Source organism: Crassostrea angulata, chromosome 10 (assembly GCF_025612915.1).
Source record: "Crassostrea angulata isolate pt1a10 chromosome 10, ASM2561291v2, whole genome shotgun sequence".
In the NCBI taxonomy this organism is placed as follows: domain Eukaryota; kingdom Metazoa; phylum Mollusca; class Bivalvia; order Ostreida; family Ostreidae; genus Magallana; species Magallana angulata.
Window position 1 is genome coordinate 35,929,366 of NC_069120.1, and position 21,986 is coordinate 35,951,351.

The 21,986-nt window shown below is 33.4% G+C and overlaps 1 protein-coding gene across 1 annotated transcript; it reads left to right on the forward strand.

Annotated features, from left to right (window-relative positions):
- The first annotated feature begins 917 nt into the window (after positions 1-917).
- LOC128164750 (uncharacterized) lies at positions 918-21,754 on the forward strand. The gene is given in 15 exon segments (XM_052828743.1): positions 918-1,050; positions 1,785-1,954; positions 2,089-2,194; positions 2,417-2,517; positions 13,369-13,530; positions 13,805-13,897; positions 13,900-13,988; positions 14,130-14,245; positions 14,381-14,655; positions 15,154-15,211; positions 15,485-15,699; positions 16,772-16,813; positions 17,855-17,903; positions 18,060-18,177; positions 19,452-21,754. Coding segments are annotated over 15 exon segments (1,905 nt in total). The 3' UTR covers positions 19,630-21,754.
- Positions 21,755-21,986: the final 232 nt, after the last annotated feature.

Below are 21,986 nucleotides of genomic sequence, written 5' to 3' on the forward strand. Positions count from 1 at the left end.
GTTACCCGTTGCTAAGTGTGTTGCTAACGCTGAGGGTAATAGAACGGATTGTCAACTGTGTCTTAACCAATCAGATGTCAGTATTTAACATGAAAGTATAATAAAACATATTAGCATTTTATGGAATATACTTACCAAAGATTTTAAAATATTTTAGCCAGGTCTATTTTTTTCCTTGTGCATTTATTAACTGTATTTTGTAATATATTATTGTTTTTGTGCCAAAAAAGTAATAAACACTACATGTGCGTGCGTTGTATGCCTATAATAAGTTCATTTCCTCTGCATACTTGTTCTTTATGCCACAGCGTGCGGTCTTTGTACAAACACGTATGGGAGTTCATCCAAAAGTAATGTCAGGTTGGGCTAACTGTGACAGACTTCACACGTTAGTGGAGAGTGTGTAAGGTTGGGTTAACTAGGACTCCACACGTTAGTGGAGAGTGTGTAAGGTTGGGTTAACTAGGACTCCACACGTTAGTGGAGAGTGTGTAAGGTTGGGTTAACTAGGACTCCACACGTTAGTGGAGAGTGTGTAAAGTTGGGTTAACTAGGACTCCACACGTTAGTGGAGAGTGTGTAAGGTTGGGCTAACTGTGATTTGTTTGACATTAGTTTTCGATCAACGATTGTAATTCTCGCATACAAAATATAATAAGCTTGCAAGTTCCTGCCTTTGCATATTAGTCTGAAATTTTTTTTTCTTCAATGCACACATATTTAGCCGTATATATTAAATTTGAAGTCACACTGTAACTCGAAATAAAATTTCAATTAATTATGAGAGCACTGAACTGGACATCCGACATTCAAATCAATGTATGATGCTATATATCATTTTGTATGTTGTTATAACCTTTAGGGTTATTGTATCACGTTTTTGAGTTTTTAGATAAATCATATTCTTTACAGTCGGAATGAAAACGAAAGCGAGGGACACCCTTTTCACTTTCACTGACATTAACCTGACTTTAAAAGAAAAGGCTATTCTCACAAACATCAATGGAGAAGCCAAAAGTGGACAGATTTTGGCGATCATGGGTCCCTCAGGTGAGAATCTAAAAGTTTCTAAATGATTAACTATAAAATATTAATAATTTACAACACATGTAGGAACTGTTTCAAAACTTTTAAAAGGGTTTTTCACGTACATACGAAAGACGAATAGGGTCATATAGAAAACTATGTTTATCTCGTAATAGTGAGAAAAGATATCGTAATTACGACATAAAGATCACGTTATGTTATTACGAGTTAATTATTTCGCTATTACGAGAAAATATCTCGTTAATCTCGTTATATCGAGAAAAAATCTCGTTATTATTAGTAAATTATCTCGTTTCTACGAGAAAAGATTTCGTTATTGCGATAATTAACTCGTTATGTAGAATTTTGTAGTATGAGTATTTAGCAATTGGTAAATGTATTAGTAATACACTGATAGATTAAACAAACGTTAGAAGTGGTTTTGATGTTTAAGACTATGCAAAGTGCATCAAAGTACCTACATTGTAACTGGTGTAGACGACATTTCGTGTCACAAAATTACATGCATGTACAAGATGTGTACATTTTTGTCCCAAAAGTTTTAATCGGAAGAATATTACAGTGTGAAATTATTTAGAGTCGTTGGGGCCAATGCTTGCAAATTGTGGTTTTTTCGGGGGGAGGGGGGGGGGCTTATTTAGGGTCGAGGGTGTAAATTCGTTGAAATTTAAGCCACCATGCATTCTAGGGATTAAACTGTATACAAAAATGTTGAAATAAATTTCATTACGTCCAAGGTTCGGGAAAAACATCTCTCCTCAACATTCTGGCAGGGGATCTTCCAATGTCATCAGGAACTGTAACTGTGAATGGAAAGCCCTTTACAAAGTTACAAAAGCGAAAACTTGCTTACGTAATACAGAGTGACATTTTTTTGACAAAACTCACTCTGAGGGAGACATTATACGTAAGTTATTTGGCGTCGTATTTCGTTTCATACAATGCATGTACATGTATTTCAAAGATGTAACATAAATGAATGATGAATGATTTTGTGTAGATTTAAGAGGCGATTCCTTGTTTTTTTCATGCGACTCAAAGTTTACCGCCATGATTCGACTTCCCGATCACGTGTCAAAAGCAGACAAAATGGCGCGAATCGATGAAATTGTGGATGCGCTTCATTTAAGAAATTGTCTGGACACAAGTAAGACAATCTTAATGGTCTTTGTATTGGTTTTACATATGTATGTACGTATGATGAAAATAGAAAAAAAACTTTGGCGACATTTTATACTAATCTTTCTAAAGAAGATATGTCGTACTGTCCTTTACAAAAATTTAGATTAGCGGAAATCAAAATTTGTTCATGACAACTTTTGTAAAGGACAGTACTATTATCATATTATATGAAATTACTTAATTTTAGTCATTGGTGACTTCATGCATCGTGGATTGAGTGGAGGAGAGAAAAAGAGAGCTAACATAGCGTGTGAACTTCTCACAGATCCTAACATTATGTTAATTGATGTACGTATCCTTACAAATATCATATACCCGCTAACCGGTACTTAATGGATTACTTGAACAATACATCTTGATATTGATACTGTTGTGTATTCTAAACATTCTATATTTTGTGAATTAAGCAAAAGTTGTCCGTTTTTGAAATGGGTATTTTGGACCGTAAGCTTCCATTCTTTATTTATAAAATTACAGTAAAGCACGTTTATCGCTTTGGAGACTGATGTCAAGAAACTCAATGAAACTTCTTTAACACAGAGATGAATCTTAGTTTTCTAAGAAATTAAAAAAATATGTCTGATATATGGCGGAAAATTACTTATTTTGAAAAACACACACTTCCACCAAGAAATAATTAAAAAACCCAAATAAAAGAATAGAAAAACATCATCGTAAACCCAAACGCTGAGTCCTTTTGCGAAATCACTAAATTTTTTGTCAGCTACATGTATTACCTCATGCTCTGTTTTGATTGGCTCCTTCACACAACTTGGCACAGCTCGACACTTTTGTGAATGCTTTGTTAACATTTGGTAAAATAAGTGGGATGAACATGTATTTATAAGACCGCAGAACATTAACTGGCAAGATTGGAAATATACAGCGTACGTCAATTTCACTTGTTGCAGTTAAAACATTTGAAATGGGCGGGAACAAATTGACACGGACGTCTGAGAAAACATTGGATTGAAACTGTACAAGTAGTTATAGGAATGTATTTTCAATCCACCTTGACATTTCTTACTTGCTATATACATGATAATTAAAGCGATCGAAAAACATTATATTTAGTATCAGCAAAGTGATTTAAAAAATTATTTTACCAATAAGTATATAATCAGCAAATATGAGAAGATCTCAATTCGGGAGAGATAATACGCAAGGCAAGGCATTGTCCGATGACTTCAGAGAATCAGTCGTCACAAGTCTGATATCAAGTGGGCTTTATTCACAGAGAAGAACAATCAAAGTTCCCATTAATAAGATTAAAATTATAACCAATAATAGAATATATAAAATGTTTCATATAAGAAGTCATCGGACAATGCTTTGCCCTGCGTATGATATCTTCAAATTGGTATTTTTTCACATTTGCTGATTATTATATACTTATTGTTAAAATAAAATGTTTTTCAACCGCTTTTCTGATACTAATTAAAATGTTTTTCGATCGCTTTACATTAGTATGCAAGTTAGAAATGCTGAGGTGGATTGAAAATACATTTCCTATAACTACAGTTTCAATCCAATGTTTTCTCAGACGTCCGTGTCAATTTGTTCCCGCCCATTTCAAATGGTTTAACTATAACAAGTGAAACACACGTAAGCTGTATATTTTTGATCTTGCCAGTTAATAATCCGCGGTCTTATCATGATTCATTTTTTCCCCTCTAAAAAACACTACTGAATTCAAAATCCACTGATATTCCCAAAAATTGACTGACATTGTCTGACATCCACTGTACATTGACTGTACCTCACTGTACATTTCACTGACTTCAACTGTACCCCACTGTACATTTCTACTGAACAACACTGTATCCCACAGTGCACCACTGTACAGTCCTACTGACTTCCAATGTACCCCACTGTACGCCACTGTACAGGGCACTGACCAGCACTGTACCCCACTGTACGCCACTGTACCGGGCACTGACCATTACTGTACCCCACTGTACTATTAATTTGAAAAAAATTGAAAAAATCTTCAGCATATTTTTTTCTTCTTCAATATTTATTTTAATTATGCTGTATATAGCATTAACATTATGCATAGATACAACTTGACAGAAGAATGCAACAGGTCGTTAAATTTATTTAGTATGTTTTATTTATTAACGTCTATTGTTATTGAATGTTACGATCACAAAATTATGATAATGTTCCTAGCTATCAGGTGAAAGTTCTGAATTTATCATGACGAATCTGATTATCAAAAAAGTGCATGTCAATATGTTTATTCTGCCAGTCATTGGAAAATACCCCCCCCCCCCCCACCAGCAAGGTAAATTATCATTCCTTATTGATGATATACGACAATCCCTCGTTTAAATAATCGGGTCGTTAATTCTCTGTGTCTCATGAGCTGTCTTTAACCCACTGAAAAACAGTCAATTAAACACTGAATCCACAAAATATATTCATGCTTGTTCGTGTACACATGTCCATGAATCATGACTGCGCGCTTGACTACTCCGGTACATTTTGAAGAAAGCGTGCGAGTTTCTAGCTCGTATGTTGATTTCTTTTGATTAAAATATTTGAAAATACATTGCAAATGTTGGGTTTTAATTTTACAAAATAACGTATACTGCAGAATGCATTTTAAATTTTAAACAGAGAGAGAGAGAGAGAGAGAGAGAGAGAGAGAGAGAGATTACATGTATATCACTTTCTGACTGTATTGTATTGGTATCATATGTAGTCGTAGAAAAGTTCATAATAAAATCTATGCTGGAACTGGCGGTTGTGATGCCGTAAGGGGGATTTTAACGTGCTTATTCCGTTCTGAGTCCGGGCCTCAATTTTTAGCACTAGAAAATTCATAAGAGAGAGAGAGAGAGGGGGGGAAAGAGAGAGATAGATTAATCAGAAATCGATTGGGGTAAAAAAAAAATGATTGTCTATTAATCTGCTTATTTTACATACTGAATATTTTTCCTAAGTTTCAAGTTTATCTCTTTCAACTAACTCCCAGGTTAAAAAAAATTCTGCAAACTTTAAGTCTTAAGCTTAGCGCCCCCCCTACTTTTTTTGCAAAGTTAGACCTAACCATTAAGCACATAGCATCATAGAGGGTTCAGCCCCCACTTTTTCTCGCAGCAAAGATAATTGTTCCTAAATCTATCTCGAAAGAGTGAGAAGTTGTAGTCATAGATATATCTCAGGTGAGGGCAGGCTTAATTTCTAGAGGTTTGTAAACCTCCGGGCTGGAAGTCTACCCGCATGCGGTCGTGAACGCTGTTAATCACTATACACAGGAAGCAAATATTACACAAGATATAAATGATTAGTCAGAATTGGTCTTTGTTTGAATATCTTATTGTTCTAAAGACAACACGAAGCGATTTTATACGGAAATATTACGTGTGGTTCGGATTTTATCGAAGTGTGTAAAGCAAAATTCAGTAAACTACATATGTACATGTAATTCTGCCCTCAAAAATTTAATTTGGTACATTCTGTTTAGCACTTGACATTGTTTAAGACGTTAATTTTAACAAATATAATTGTGTAAGAAAACCATACGATCAGTCAAAATGTTGAATATAAAAGCAGCCATTATACGATGACAACTAATGGGGTTCGTTCTCAATGGAGTGACGCTTTTGTTCAACAAGTTCCAATTGTCTGTATAACCAGTAAATACAGCTTTAATAGCTCATAAGTTTATTTTAAAAAGAAAATTTTATACGCATGATTTGGGCTGCATGCTCATTCATCTTCGTGGAATTTATTATGTCACAAACATTCAACATGATTCAAATATAAATTGCGTATTTTCAAAAACTGAATAATAAAAACATTTTTCCGAGATATTTCAACATAAGAAACGCAATAATCATCACGATGATTTACCATGAGATTTTAATCCTGGGTTGAATTTTTGAAAAAAAATCTGGAATATACTATCAATAATTAGAAAGTTCTAAAAAAATACAATTTTGTTTGGTTCCGGTGACGACTGGACATGCCGGATAAATCATTGATACCTTTGCTGCACATCTACATCTTTAAGTTTATCATATAGCAAATCTTAGTTACTCAATCACTTTCCGTTATTGAGTCTTGCACAGAAAAAATAAGAAAAGATTCTGAAAATATCTGAGATACCTCAGTAGAAAAAAGCAATATTCATGTATATACCATTACAATATTGCGCTGAAATTTAAAAAAAAAGTGTGGACAATTCTATCGAAAATTATAAAAGTAACTAGACTCTTGTTGCAAAAGCAACAAAAAGGTCTTCCGTTTTGATATACAAAAAGTTGATATGATAATTATTGTGAATGATATATCCAGACGTTACTTCCATGTAAAACAACGAGATTGAAAAAGAAATCAATTTTTGAAGTACTCTCTGTGACGACCGAAAGTAAAGCCGAACTAAACAAAACAGGTTAAACATTTGTACAATCATAAGTCAATCCTTCCTCAAAGTTTGGTTGTTAATGTTTCTGCCAAGTCTTAAATTTCTTTGAAACAATAGTTTTTGTCTGGAGACGGGAAACGGACGAACGGAAGTGATTAATAAAAAAGGCTGGTATTTTTCGTACATTTGCTTAGCGTACATCACTGTTTATCAGGCTAGATGAAACACCTAAGAAATTCAGTTAAACTTGATAAAAATATGATTTATTTGAATCCTTCCGGTGTAAACCGGAAGTGACAGTTGACAAAATAAAACACGCTAAACATATCATCAATCAAATGTATATCATGCATGAAAGCTTTGTGTCTCAATCACTTACAGTGACAAAAATCTTGCGGGCATCAAATTTGTAAAAAGGAAAGCTACATAGAGATATTTGAGATATCTCACCGGAAGTAACAGTTATTTGAAAATTTAACATTATAAAGATGACACATCTGAGATTGTATACTGATATATTCATTCCATGTAAAAGAAATAAATAAAGAAAAAACATAATTGTTGTAGTGCTTCCGGTGACGACCGGAAGCTACGCCGAAAAAATAAAATAGTTTAAAAACATGTACATATAAAGGTCTATCATCCCACAAAGTTTGATTGTTCAAGTCGACACCGTTTATGAGATCTCGTCGAAATAAGGTTTTTTGTCTCGGGACAGGAAACGGGCAAACGGAAGTTCTCAATGTAAATTGTATTAAATATTTCTTGTATACTTGCCTTTTGTACATAATTGTTCATCAAGCTCACTACAAATATCAAAGGAAAACAGTTAAACTGATAAAAAGTTCGATTTGTTTGAACTCTTTTTGTGTGGACCGGAAGTGACGGAAGATAAAATGAAACCGGTTAAACATATTTTCACTAAAATGTCTATCATCCATGAACGTTTTGTACTTTAATCACTTATAGTTTCTGAGAACTCGTTTGTACAAAATGTGTTTCAAAAAAGCTACCTGAGATATTCGAGATATCTCACCGGAAGTAGAATTTTTTTGTCGATATAACATTGCATTGATAACCTATGTATAGATTTATACTTATATATCTATTCTATAGCAAAAGAATTTAATGCGTAAAAGTAGTTATTTTTGAGTGCTTCTGGTGACGACCGGAAGTTATGCCAAACAAAACAGAATAGTGTAAACACATGTACATATATCGGTCTATCATCCAACAAAGTTTTATTGTTCAAGTCGTCACCGTTTTTGAGATCTCATCGAAATAAGGTTTTTTGTCTCGGGACAGGAAACGGACAAACGGAAGTGCTTAATGTAAATTTTATTAAATATTTTTTGTATACTTGCCCTTTGTATTTTATTGTTCATCGATCACACTACAGTTATCAAAGACAAAAAGTTAAACTGATAAACAGCTCGATTTATTTAAACTCTTCCTGTGTGGACCGGAAGTGACGGAAGACAAAATGAAACCGGTTAAACACATCCTCAATCAAATGAGAGTCTTGTGCTTTGATCACTTATAGTCTCTGATATCTCGTTTGTACAAAATGTATTTCAAAAAAGCTACCTGTATTATTTGAGATATCTCTCCGGAAGTAGAATTTTGTTGTTGATATAACATCGCAAAGATAACTTTTGTGTAGATTTATGCTTAAATATTTATTCAATTGAAAAGGAATTTAATGCGTAAAAGTAGTTAATTTTGAAGTACTTCCGGTGACGACCGGAAGTTACGACGAACAAAACAAAATAGTTTAAACAAATTTACAACTATAGGTCTATCATCCCACAAAGTTTGGATGTTCAAGTGTTTACCGTTTTTGAGATCTCGAATGTACAAGCTTTTTCAACGCGGGACAGGAAACGGACGACCGGAAATGATTTTTGACAAAATGAAAAAAACACCTCGAGATATTGTCATTCTCTTTCATTCCAGAAAATTTCACAAAAATCTATCCAGCCATATCTGAGAAATCTTGTGGACAAAAAAAGGGGGAAAAATAATAAGAAGAAACACTACAATTACTATAAGGTCTTCCGTTGGAAACGGAAGACCTTAAAAAGTACAATTTTGCTTGCTTCTGGTTACGACCAGAACTGACAGACAAGTTATTGATACGTATTCTGCACATATTCATGAAAAGGTCTATCATAAAACAAAGATTGGTTGCTCAATCACTTACTGTTTTTGAGATATCGCGCGTACAAAATCAGAAAAGAAACATATCAAATAGATATATGAAATATCTCAAATGAGGATAACGTATATTTCATTCAAAAGGATCTAAAATAGATAAAATTTTTCTTTGAAAAAGCAAAAACTTTTAAAAGCCGATTTTTGGTGTCACCTTCGGTGACTACTGAAGTGATGGACTAATAACTGATACACTGTATCTATTCTGCACATTAACATGTTAAGGTCTATTTTATAGCAATGCTTGGTTGTTCAGTCACTAGACTTTATTGAGAACTCGCGCGGACAAACTCAGGAAATTAACATCTCAATAAGATCTGAAATATCTCAACAGAAGAAATGCACTTTTCAAGTATTTGCCATTTCAATACTGTGTAATATTTTAAAAACAATCTGAAAAATTCTATTGAAAATTCCAATAATAGAACATAGAATTTTGTTTGGTACCGTCACGACCGGATGCTACAGATAAAATACACTGTATTGATATTTACATTTAATAGAAACAATTAAAATAAAGTGTGGATATTATAATAGCATCCCAACCATTTCTGAAGTAAGATTTTTAAACAAAACGTCAAAAATACATAAACAACGTCGCAGGCGTGCGGCGACTGTCCTTACATGTACCTAAAACTCTATATATGTTGTCTTCGGAAACAAATATCGTTTTGCACTAAAATTTTGAGATCTAAATGAATATTTGTAAATATAATACAGTTCGAGATTTTGTAATTACAGCGAGTTTTCATGATTTTATTGCAACTGTGACACTACTTTTGGAGCAACTCTCGTATCAATCCTACAGTGTTGTGTATTTGGTGTTCTGGAAAGTGCAAATGTCTCCGAATGCTATTCATGTGAAAGTCTCTTAACGAGGCCGAGTACAGAACGAGTACGCACGCTTTCGCGCAGCGTTTTATTTGTATTGTGACGTCATCTTTTTGCTTTGTTGACGCCATGGCGTGATAGTTTCAACTGCAGATATTCAGCGAAATTTGTTGAAAATAGCTCGTTTGATGCGTAAAATTAATATTATATTGTGGATTAAACATAAATGTCTCGAAGTATAAGCTATATTTGGGCTCGGGTCGAAAACGTGAAGAGGGTTCAGCAAGCCTAGCCCTCTGTCACGTTTTCTTAACCCGCCTAAATATAGCTTAATTCATATATTTCAAGACAGAAACCATATGTTTTATATTAATGACCCTTAATATATGATGTTATATATTAATTTATTACTTTAATATATCTGAATGTTTTAATAATACTTTAAAGATCATCATTTCCGCCTTTGTCAAATAATAAATTACCATTTTCTGACAAAATGGGAAATTGGGCATACAAAAAACAACTTTGATAAGACCCCTGGAACAAACCAGGAGGTAAAAGGATTTTTTTATTTGACCATTTGATGCCTTTTAGCAATAACTTTAATATGTAGAACAGAAAAAGAAATCCCTAGGGCAGAAGTTGAAAAAAAATTGTAAAAAATATGCAAAATTGATACATTTCAAGCAAAATCCCATAGAGTCCTATGTTAAAAATTAACAAACTTTGAGATGAACCCTTAAACAAACGGTGTGGTAAATGTCTTATTCATTTATCTTAAAATAATCGTTATATCAGTAGAAATTTATGTGAAACTTTTCATTCAAAAATCTAGGGCAGAACAAATTAGACCCGGCCTCGTTAACGTCAAGCTCGAATGATGTAGAGATTAATTGACTGATAAAATAATTTTTTGTTCATTTATTACTAGCTCCGATTTAAGAATGTCATAATGTTTCTCCACTTTTCGCTTTAAACTAAATCATTCTTTAATTTTTTATGTAAAGGAATGCATCTAATTTTGTGAGGTTTTGAAATGTGAAGAAGTAAAACAAATTTAAATGATGCCTTAAAGGCGCCCGGACAGCAATCTGAAGATAATTGCAAGGCAGAGTACAAATATATTTCTGCATCAAAACGTTTTGTATAATAGCAATTTTATCACCTTCTATCTTTTTTTGAAATCTTAGAGAGAGAGAGAGAGAGAGAGAGAGAGAGAGAGAGAGAGAGAATAAGCATATCATTGCCTGTGCAGAACACTACAGTGGCACCTTTTTTTCTCTCTCAGATTAAGGGTGTATTCTGATTAGGTAAGGTGTGAATGCCTGCAGGGCTTCATTTACCCGTGTGTATATACGTGTCGTGAAATCCTCCGCTAATCCGTATACACCAAAAGAGATTTGATTTGAACATATTTTATTCTATACATATATATATAATACATATACAAGTGGTTTGGACACAAGTTCTGACAACTTACTAGGTCTTTACCATTAAATAGAAAAATTATACAAAACTTACAACTGTTATTGCATGATATAGAATTATTATTACGATAAAAGAAAATAAATGATATATACGAAAATAAGAAACTTGCACATAAACTATATTAAACAAAGAAAGAGATTTAAAAACAAAGCGACTAAATAGGGTGTTCAAATTATTGTAAAAATACTTATGTTTTTATTTTCTTTTTTTACTCAGATTCGTAAACAATTTGTCAAAATCTAATCCGCTATCAATATTTAATATTCCACAAAATAATTTAGTGATACGGCTATACTGTGATGTACCATACGCTAATGGCCGACTGGTTTATATAAACAAAGACATATTTTATATACATGTAAATGCATATGAGCAAAAAGAATAATAACTCTGAGATAAATTGCAATAAGTGACTATGGGTAGGACCTTTTTCTTTAGAGGAAAGTCGGACCTTAAATGTTAACATTAAAGGTCCGGCCGGACCATTTTACGGACCGGACCTTAAATTATACGACACCGGACATTTGAGAGGATAGTTACAACATTTTAGAGAGAGAGAGAGAGAGAGAGAGAGAGAGAGAGAGAGAGAGAGAGAGAGAGAGAGAGAGAGAGAGAGAGAGAAATCATCTATATCATGGCAACATTCTTAGCTGTGCAAGAGAAGATACAACAAACAGTGTTAGAATTCAATAGTATATAATTTAAAGTATCGTAACAGAGTGAAATATTAATTGAACACTGTTCGTTATCACCACATTTCATTTTTAATTTAACACTATACTTATTTTGATATCAGCAACTGCTGAGGGAAGGGGGAGGCATTTATAAATATTTAACATGTTTAATATCCGACTTGATTTAAATAATAAAAAACGCATCTAAAATGATGAATATAAAGATAATTTCGTTTATTCATCCATGTTATATTTTTAAAAATATATATTTCAACTTGATTTAATACTCTAAAGATCTATAAGGGAATTACATAATATCTTGAACAAGGTGTCAGACTGACAATTTACAAGGTTGAATATTGCGACATTCACACCTTTTGATCTACTGAAAGTATGTATACTATACACAGACACTGACTCACGGATCTTCCTTTGAAGTAAAACTTCAAAGACATTTTAAAGTATAGACCAATAAGTTATGTTCTCTCACTTGAAAAAAAAATCAGTATGTTGAGCACTATGGTGGATTTTTTTATCTATAAAATGTAATACATAGTTTTAAATTCTCTGAATTTTAAAACTTTAATGTTACATGTAAACTAATATTCATTTGACAATACATATTGATAAAATTAAATTCATTGTAAAAAAAAACCAAACAAAACAAAAACAAAACAAAAACAACTAAATATTTAGTTACTAGAAAATTGATATTGAAATATATATAAATACTTTCCCCTTTAAATTGGATAATTTGCTTTATTTTGTATGATAATTGGATTCTGGGTTTTTAATACATGCACGGATCGGAGGATAGGGGAGGGGGGGGGGGGACAGACGATAGTTTAGTTTTTTTTAAAACTTACATTGTACAACTACTAGTATTCAAAATATGTATAAGCTCCCCCAGAAATCGATGATATCCCTAACCTTTCCCTGGAAAAAGATCCTGACCTAGCATGTAATTTTATATGAACTTAAAGAAATATAAGTCCATTTTCTTTCCTGTAAGCAATAAGAAATAATCAAAACAAATCCAGATTTTGGTCTCAAATAAAGTAAATATTCAATTCATTGCTCAACCATATAAAATAACTTATAAAAAAAAATTGGTACAGTGGGTTACAGTGGTGTACAGTGTTTGTCCAGTAGCTCTGTACAATGGGTATACAGTGTGATACAGTGTAGTACAGTAGCTCTGTACAATGGGTGTACAGTGTGATACAGTGTGCTACAGTAGCTCTGTACAATGGGTGTACAGTGTGATACAGTAGCTCTGTACAATGGGTGTACAGTGGATATACAGTAGGGTACAGTGAATATACAGTGGACGTCAGACAATGACTGTCAATTTTTGGGAATATCAGTGGATTTTGAATTCAGTAGTTATCTGATATTTTATGAATGGGTAGAGCTTACAATGTATTATATTTTATGAAAAATATCTCTACTAAGAAGCGACCCGCTGCAGGTTTAAGACAATGTTCAATAAGTGTCGGCATGTCGGAAAAAGGTATTAAGCTCTATTGAACATAATAACTGATTTCCGGTTTTCAGGACCCAACTTCCGGTCTTGATTCTAGCACTGCTCACGTGCTGATGGAAGAACTGAAGGACTTTGCCTCTCAGTACAACAAAACTTTGCTGATTACCATACACCAGCCTTCCAGTCAAATCTTCCACATGTTTTCTACACTACTCTTACCTGTCAGGGGTCACGTGAGTATTATTTCTAATATGATCGGTTGTCATGAAAACACATTTTATTGATAAACACGTGATAACTTTGACAAAAGTCTAGTATAAATTCTCCCTCTCAAATCACTTAAAATTGAATGTTTAATGTAATTTTTCAGTTTTTAAGTAAATGCGCATAATAGATTTTTCAATATGGAAAGATTATTTTAAAAGTATCAAAACTCATTTTCAGTAAAATTGTGCTTAACATTTGATTATAACTAATTTAATATATTAGATTGGTTTCATATTACAGGCAGCCTACTTTGGGGGTGCGCAAATGGCATTGAAATACTTTAGTGACCTCGGCCTTGACTTTCCAGACCAATATAATTCATCTGATATCCTGTGTATGTTAAGCAACTTACAACAGAACTACTTACAACAGACAAAGAAGTAGTTAATAAAATTATAAAAGCATCGACATTGAAAGGCAAAATGCAATATTAAAATATTGTTTACTGTCAAGAATATCGAGCATTATTCGTTTTTATCACTAGTTATTAAAGAAGAAGTTTTGACGATAGAGTAATGAAAACTTAATGTTCAATAATCAACTGTAAATTTATTAACACATTTAGACAAAACTCGGAGAAGAAAAACTGTATAGGTAATGGTGTAGTTAACGGTATTCACAGTAAAGAAGGAAATGGAAATGCCCAGGATTCCGTGTTAGGTCTTGGTTACTACAAAAAAGGTAGGCTTTTACAGGCACATGCATTGCAATAAATAAAACTTTAAAAAAACCCATCAAATATACCGGGTATAGCCTGAAGTCCAATATATGTAATGATTAAAGTTATATTTCATCAAAATATTTTTGTCTTGCTAGATGCATGTACATCCGAAATAGTGTTGGATATTTCCTCTTTGGAAAAAGGTGTTCAAGCAAGAGTGGAAACGACAGGACCCTCGTACAACAAGAAATGGCCGACCTCGTTTTGGACACAGTTCAAAATGCTTTCTTGGCGAAATGCCAAACAATCAAGATGGCGGATTTTTGACGAATGCATCTTGGCGCATGCGGCAATCGTTGCTATTGCGTATTGTGTTTTGTATTACCAGATACCCGGCGGAATTGAGACGCTTCGCGACAGAATGGGGGCCGTAAGTAACATCCTTTTAGAGAGAATTATGGGACATAAAGGACTATATGCGGTATTATGCAATTCTTGCCCTCCAAGTTAAAGGTCTATAGAGAGCTTTAAAAATAGTATAAAGGATAGTTAAACTCATATTGAAATTATGTATTTATTTATATTAAACGTTTTCATCCCAGTGACGTCATTATGTAGACATGACTTCATGAAGATTGTCTAATTAATCCATTTGTTTGCAAAATAACGGGAAATAGCTAATTTTGATGACGTCTTAGATAAACAGCCATTAGACAATGATGACTATGATAAGACGTCCTCTGAACAAATTTAAAGATTTGACTTTGATAAGATACAATTTAAAAGTTGTTCACAACGGGGAGGGAAGGGGAGTGTGCATATACTTGACCATATCATATATTCAAAATCTAGTTCTTATTTCGATTTCAAGTAATTTTGGTCAGTGTTCATTTTTTTGATTAAGGAAAAAAAAAATTTTACTCGGCAGGTTTTCTTTCCTTTACTATTTTGGGGATTTGCTATGGTGACAGACTCTGTGACTAGTTGTAAGTGTTACCATTTTAGATACTAACATGACTACACCATTAGAAAATATTAGCATTATTCTTTATCAAAATCTCCAATATCCGGTTTTTTCTTCAAATGTTTAAAATATGAATTATAACATAAATTGATAATTTCTTTCTTAAAATTTTTTTTGTAACCTTCATAATACAATGTCAATCTTTGAAACGAATTTTTTTAATTTTTGACTTAAAAAAAAATGACACGAAGTATCCATGAAATCCCGACTCATATAAATATACATCTTGGAACAGTTATAGGAGAACGCGAAGTGGTGGTTAAGGAGAGAAAAGCAGGGGCCTACCGATTGTCCGCGTACTACATAGCCAAGATGGTCAGCGAACTGCCAATGCTCATCATAGTCCCTATAGTTCAACTTTCTGCCATGTATTGGATGGCTGGGATAGGAGGACCTATAGCATTTGCAATGTTCATCGGGATCAACCTTCTAAATTGTTTTACTAACCAGGTGAGTAAGGTTATCGTTTTGCATGTTGTATTGACAGATGTGCTTAGAATACATTTATAAAAATAATCTACAGCAAACTACATTGAAGCGTTTAATAGGGGTTTACTCCAAAAAAAGTTTCTACGTAATGTTTTGGCTGACCTTTGTCCAATCAGATCGTAGCTTGGAGGAGTCAAGACATTGCCGCTCGTGACTTGAATGAGAGAGAGAGAGAGAGAGAGAGAGAGGGGGAGAGTGAATTGAGAAAATCATAAGTGGTGCCGATGAAGGAATAATCATTAGTTTTAAACTTGCAAACAAATTAATTAAGGTCTGTATATAAAAATTACATGTATATCCTATATTGTATAACTTTAAAGCGTTTTAAAGAACGATTGTGAACATTTCTTTGGCCGCGCGCCGTCGACAACATGTACATGGATGAGAATGACGTCGCTAACCAACTAAATTTCCTAGCATGGAGTCCGAGAATACGGACATTAAATATTTTGAAATGCGAGCGAATGATCACTTATGAACATGATGAATTTAGATGTAGTGTAAAGGAAAGGCAACGCAGGCGGATGCTTATTGGAAAAGTAAAACAATGGCAGACAAATTTGTACTAAGGTAAAGAATGTTTCACACTGAGTAACCATTAAGAAAGTTTTTATACAAAGGTATACTAGACCGCGATTTGTCACTTTATAGGATAACTATTGTTGATAGATAGTTCTCTCATCTCTGTCATCTATAATTTACCCCATTCACCAGTAAACTCTCTCTCTCTCTCTCTCTCTCTCACTCTCTCTCTCAAATTAAGTCACGAGCGGTAATGTCTCAACTCCGCCTACTACGATCTGATTGGACAAAGGTCAGTCAAAACATTACGTAGAAACTTTTCTGGAGTAAGTGCCTATTAAACGCTTCAATGTAGTTTGTAGTATTAAACGAAAACTTCTTCAAACATGCCAGAAATCAATTTCCGGCAATATGTTGAGTTGAAATTTAGGTTGAGATAAAACATGAATATGCAAATAGTAACGCAATGTCATGTTTCCACATAAATCTGAATCACGTCTTCTTATTTCAGAGCATTGGATATATTATTGGTGCTTGCGTTCCAAAGTTTAAATAGGGTGAATTAACCATGCATCGGACACATACCTTGGATCGGACAACTTTGTTTATGAATATACATATAAATGTGCATGCACTCATGTGTTGTTTCGTATATTCTTGAATTAGAACAAATGAACTTTATCATTATTAAGAATTTGACAGTTACATTGTCAAAGAAATAGCAATATAGGCATCGTAAAATGACATCAAATACGCCATTATTGAAAATTTAGTTACGAAGATTTTACACTAAAGCATTATTTGAATGTTGTGCGTTTGATTGTGAATTAGTGAAAATGAACCCTCTGCGTAAAATAATTAGAAAGAAGTTAGTTTTGAAACAAAATTTGATTAAAATAAGTTCAAGAAATTTGAACAATTAATGTCAAGGTCATTATTGCACCATATGTTCATTTCACCATGGATCGGACACAAATTAACCATGCATCGGACAGTTTTCACAACATGATTTCTTCTAATAATAAAGAGCTTATGTGCCCATTCCTTGTGATATACTTTAAATGTGAAGTAAAATAAAAATTTAAAAAATAATTGATACATTTTCCTCAGACCACTTAAAAATCGAGTTTTACGGACACAGCCTTTTTAGTCCAAAGTTCCTGTAGGAGCTGGCACGATAAAGAACCCCTTTAGATAAATATTCCTTTAAACAGAAGCACTAGTCTAAATTCCTATATGTAGATGTGAGGATTTACATTAAAAGAAATCTGAATAGCAATTGAATAAATTAATTTTTCCGAACCTTTGAATTTGTGCATTAAAACCAGAAAATATTGTTATTTTTAATCTCTACTGTACTGCTTTAGCTGTCCGATGCTTGGTAAATATTGTCCGATCCATGGTGAAATAGTTCAACATTTCATTAATTCGCTTTATTTTCTACATTTTTAACAATTTCACAATTTTTTCATCAATAATTAAGCAAGGGGAAAACCTGTAACTTTTAAAACAAGTTTTATTTGTATTTGGACGATATTTGATGCGTGAACAAAGGGAAAAATCCAAAGGTGTCCGATGCATGGTGAAATCACCCTACAGCATAACAACCGTAAACACAATAATGGTCCTATTTTTCATTTTAGGTATTTGTCCTGTGACAAAATGATTCGCGTTAATGATACATAAAACGCGTCACATACCTACTACAGCAAAACTTGAATTTTACATAATCCATGATCCAAAAACTTACACCATTTTAAGATTACAAGAAGATGCTATATTTTGACTTTATGTTTTAGGTGGATTTTTCAACACTCATTTTCCTATCTGGTTTGCCTGGGCTAAATATCTATCTTTCCTGTACTATCCATTTGCAGCCATTGTGACCTTGTTGTTTGGAGACATTGAGCCTTTCAGGTAATATACTCAGTATTTTGTGGTTTTAATCTTAAAATAGTAATGCAAAGTATAATTCCTAAATTATTGTTATCCCATTCTCTTTCCTGTGACTTTTTTTCCTTAAAAGGGATTAATTTATTAATGGAAATCAAATTTTGAAAGCTTATGTTTGTGATTAAAAAAAACCTTGACAGTAGTGTGGTAATATGGCGAAAAGATAGATATATCTGCATTCAATATAGTTATTTGTTGACGTGCAAGTTATTTATATTCTGAAAATCTGTTTTAAAACCTGAAAAATTTACGAAGTTCCTGACAACAAGCAAAATGCAAGATGCAGAATAGATATGTTTACATGCAAGATACATTCAACTTATTTATATCAACATGCAACTTTCTTACGTCTACATACAATATAACTACATGTATGTTGAAATGCAGCATTAGAATAAACAATTCCTATGTCAAAGAAAATTATGTAGACATAATTGATGTTTCATGTTTTCATAAATAATTCATGAGTAATGAGTTTGCATAATATTTGCACGCTGACATAAATATCTCACATAAATAAATAAGTCGCTGTTTACATTATTATCTCGCATGTTGACATAAATAAGTTTAATGATAATTGACTTTTTTGTATGTGAATGATTTATTTCATTATATTTTTTTATTTCATTATAAATTATCATTTCATTATTTCATTGTACATAACATACGCGAATTATGTTGTAAATGTTTACAACATTTATTCTTTCAAAGTTTATGATACTGTCTGAAAAATAAATTGAAATAACTCAATGTTACATGTTTTTTGAACTATGAAAAATAAGATATAAACCTTATCAGGATACACCACCATTACATATGAAACAAATCGTTACATGTAGTATGGTGTTGCGACACTATGCATTAAAGAAAAAGCAGTTATGTAAAGAACCAATTCAAACACCCTTTAAAAAGAGAGATAATTCTCACATAAATAAATAAATAATCCGCGGAACCAGAACATTTTTTCGGGGGATGGGGGATATCGTGTGTTACCCTGGGGAGGGTTTTCGAGGCTATTATTATGGGAATTTCATTTGATTGAATTTTCCTGGGGAGGGTTGGTCCCGACCGCCCGAGCTCCTCCACTTCCGATCCGCGCATGCAGAGGGTGATTAATTTTAATTTACATGATAATTTATGACAATAATTTATAGGCGATGAGCCATGAAGTTTTGTTTATAAATAGAATGCTAGAAAATTTCTAAAAATTTTAAATGCACTTTTAATATTTTTTGCAGTTGTGGGTCCTCCCAAACGTTCAAACAGTGCCAAAACGAAACAGAACTTGTAACCGGAAGTGACGTTTTGCACAGTTTGGGGATTGACATCCCTGTGTATTGTAGCATTGGAATGATGGCTGTATTGGTTGTGGTATTACGTATCATGGGGTATTTTGCTTTAAAATACAGGTTGTAAAACACAAACACACACACACACACAGAGAGAGAGAGAGAGAGAGAGAGAGAGAGAGAGAGAGAGAGAGAGAGAGAGAGAGAGATCTCTTAAATATGACGTCTTCTAATTTAAAGATAAAGTTATATACCAGTATCTCATATGTAACTGTTTGGTCTGCAGTTTAAGTCTTTCTGTGAGTGTTTGTATGCCGCACAAATAACAGAGCATGCTTGATGAAAGTTTTACTGTGTTTGATGGTAAATAACAGACACTATAATGAGAAAATTCAAAAGAGGAATGTTGCCCGCCTGAACGTTTACCTTCTCCCACTGCTGTGTTAGATAAGTTTATCTAAATAAATTGTATCAACTCTAATTTGATGTGTTATACCTATTTTTAGTATAAAATATTTACTCGGGCGCACTATTGCACATTAGTTGATTTTTCTTCGGATAAAACCCTGCACCCTGAGTAATTGTGGCCAGGAGCCTTGAACTCTAACGTCCAACATTTGATTTTTGTTTTATAACATTAAAATAATTTGAATGCACAAAACATTAACCATTATTGATGGAATTAAAATACCGGTAGATGTCAACATAATGGTTTACTTTTTGTATCCTTCTTTTAGGGTATTTTCAGCCCCAAGTTTTTCTGTCTCCAACGTCAAAGTACAAACTATAAAGGACATCGTTGTTCTCCAAAGTTTCTCTCTATTTCCTTTTCTAATAAAACAATAAAATTAGAAGCTTAACGCTCCGATATTTTAATATTTATTTTTCTAGGAAATAGGTTTCATGCATTCAGTTTCGAAGGTCTTCAATCGTCATGTATACATTACGTCATCATGATTGAATCATGGTTTTAACCTTAGGAACTGATGGTTTTTAGTTTATCATAAAATGGTTTTCTATGCAAGTCAGGAAAAAAATAATTTCCGTTTCTACCTACATTTTAAGGGTTTTACATTATTTATAAAATGTAAATACTTATACTTATGTTTAAATGACATAAGATATTAAAATAATAATCATTACATGTATGGGTGCTATACATATGTCTTTCCCATATCTAGATCTAGAGGGGTGGCCTTAATATTCTTATCATCAAAGCTAGATTTATGGCTGATCAGAGGTCCATTACATGCTGATATCATTTGTGTTGTCCTCTAACAATTATTAAGTCTCACTGACCATCTGATGTAAGAATAAATATATCATATTAAATATCTTTACTGAGAGTTATTCAAGAACAGTATTTTTTCTTTCCATGATTTTTACTATTTTTCTTAACTAAGTCTCTGTGAAACTTTTGTCAAGCATAAATATATATATTTTTAAATTGGACACGTATAGATGTTAGGACCCTATTAACACAATTCGATGCCACGAGTAATATGAGATGATTTACCAATCAAAACATTTTCGTAATCAAATGAAAATCAATTGAGAAAGCTTTTTGATATTCCCTGTACTCAGTGACGGTCCGGTTGCTTTTGTTGTTTCCACTCTACATCAGCCCTTCGGGTATGAGACCTTCGATAGGGAAAATTATTTCCCTCCTTAACATTAATATAATCTATCTTGTACCCTACGTTGACCAAGAGGAATTATTGTTTAAAATCCCAGCGCTTCACTTTTGCTAGACGCTTTGAGAATAAAAGACGTATACTTAATATTAATTACAACTCTTGGTCATATTTCATAGATAGGCAATATTTCATATACTTTTCAGTTATATATGATCATATAATTATGTGTTCATTTTAAATTTTTAGTACATGTAACAGATTGATGTATTTGTTTACTTTAATATGTTATTTGTTTTTTTCTTTGTTCTTTTGTTAGATTAAGTCATTTACGTACATCCAATTGTATGCTGTTGGAATGCTTAAATTACAAACTTATTTAGATTTGATTGAGAGAGTGTAGTGTGTGTGAGTGGGGCGAGAGAATGAGAGAGAGAGAGAGTGAGTGGGGTGCAAGGGAGCGGTGTGTGAGAGATAGAGTGGGGTGCGAGTGGGTAGTGCGATAGAGAGTCCGGTGTGAGTTAGTTTGGCGAGAGAGATAGAGTGGAGTGTAAGTTGGCCGAGGAAGAGAGATAGAATGGGGCGAAAGAGAGAAAGTGGGTGCGAGGGAGTTGGGCGAGAGAGAGAGAGAGAGAGAGAGAGAGAGAGAGAGAGAGAGAGAGAGAGAGAGAGAGAGAGAGAGAGAGTGTGGAGCGAGAGATAGTGGGTTGCGAGTCGGATGAGGGTGTGAGTAGGAGTGGGTTGCGAGTGAGAGCTTGGCGAGTGAGAGTGGGGCAAGCAAGAGTAGGGCGAGAGAGAGAGAAAGAGTGATATGGGCGAGAGAGAGGGGAACGAGTAAGTGGAGCAATAG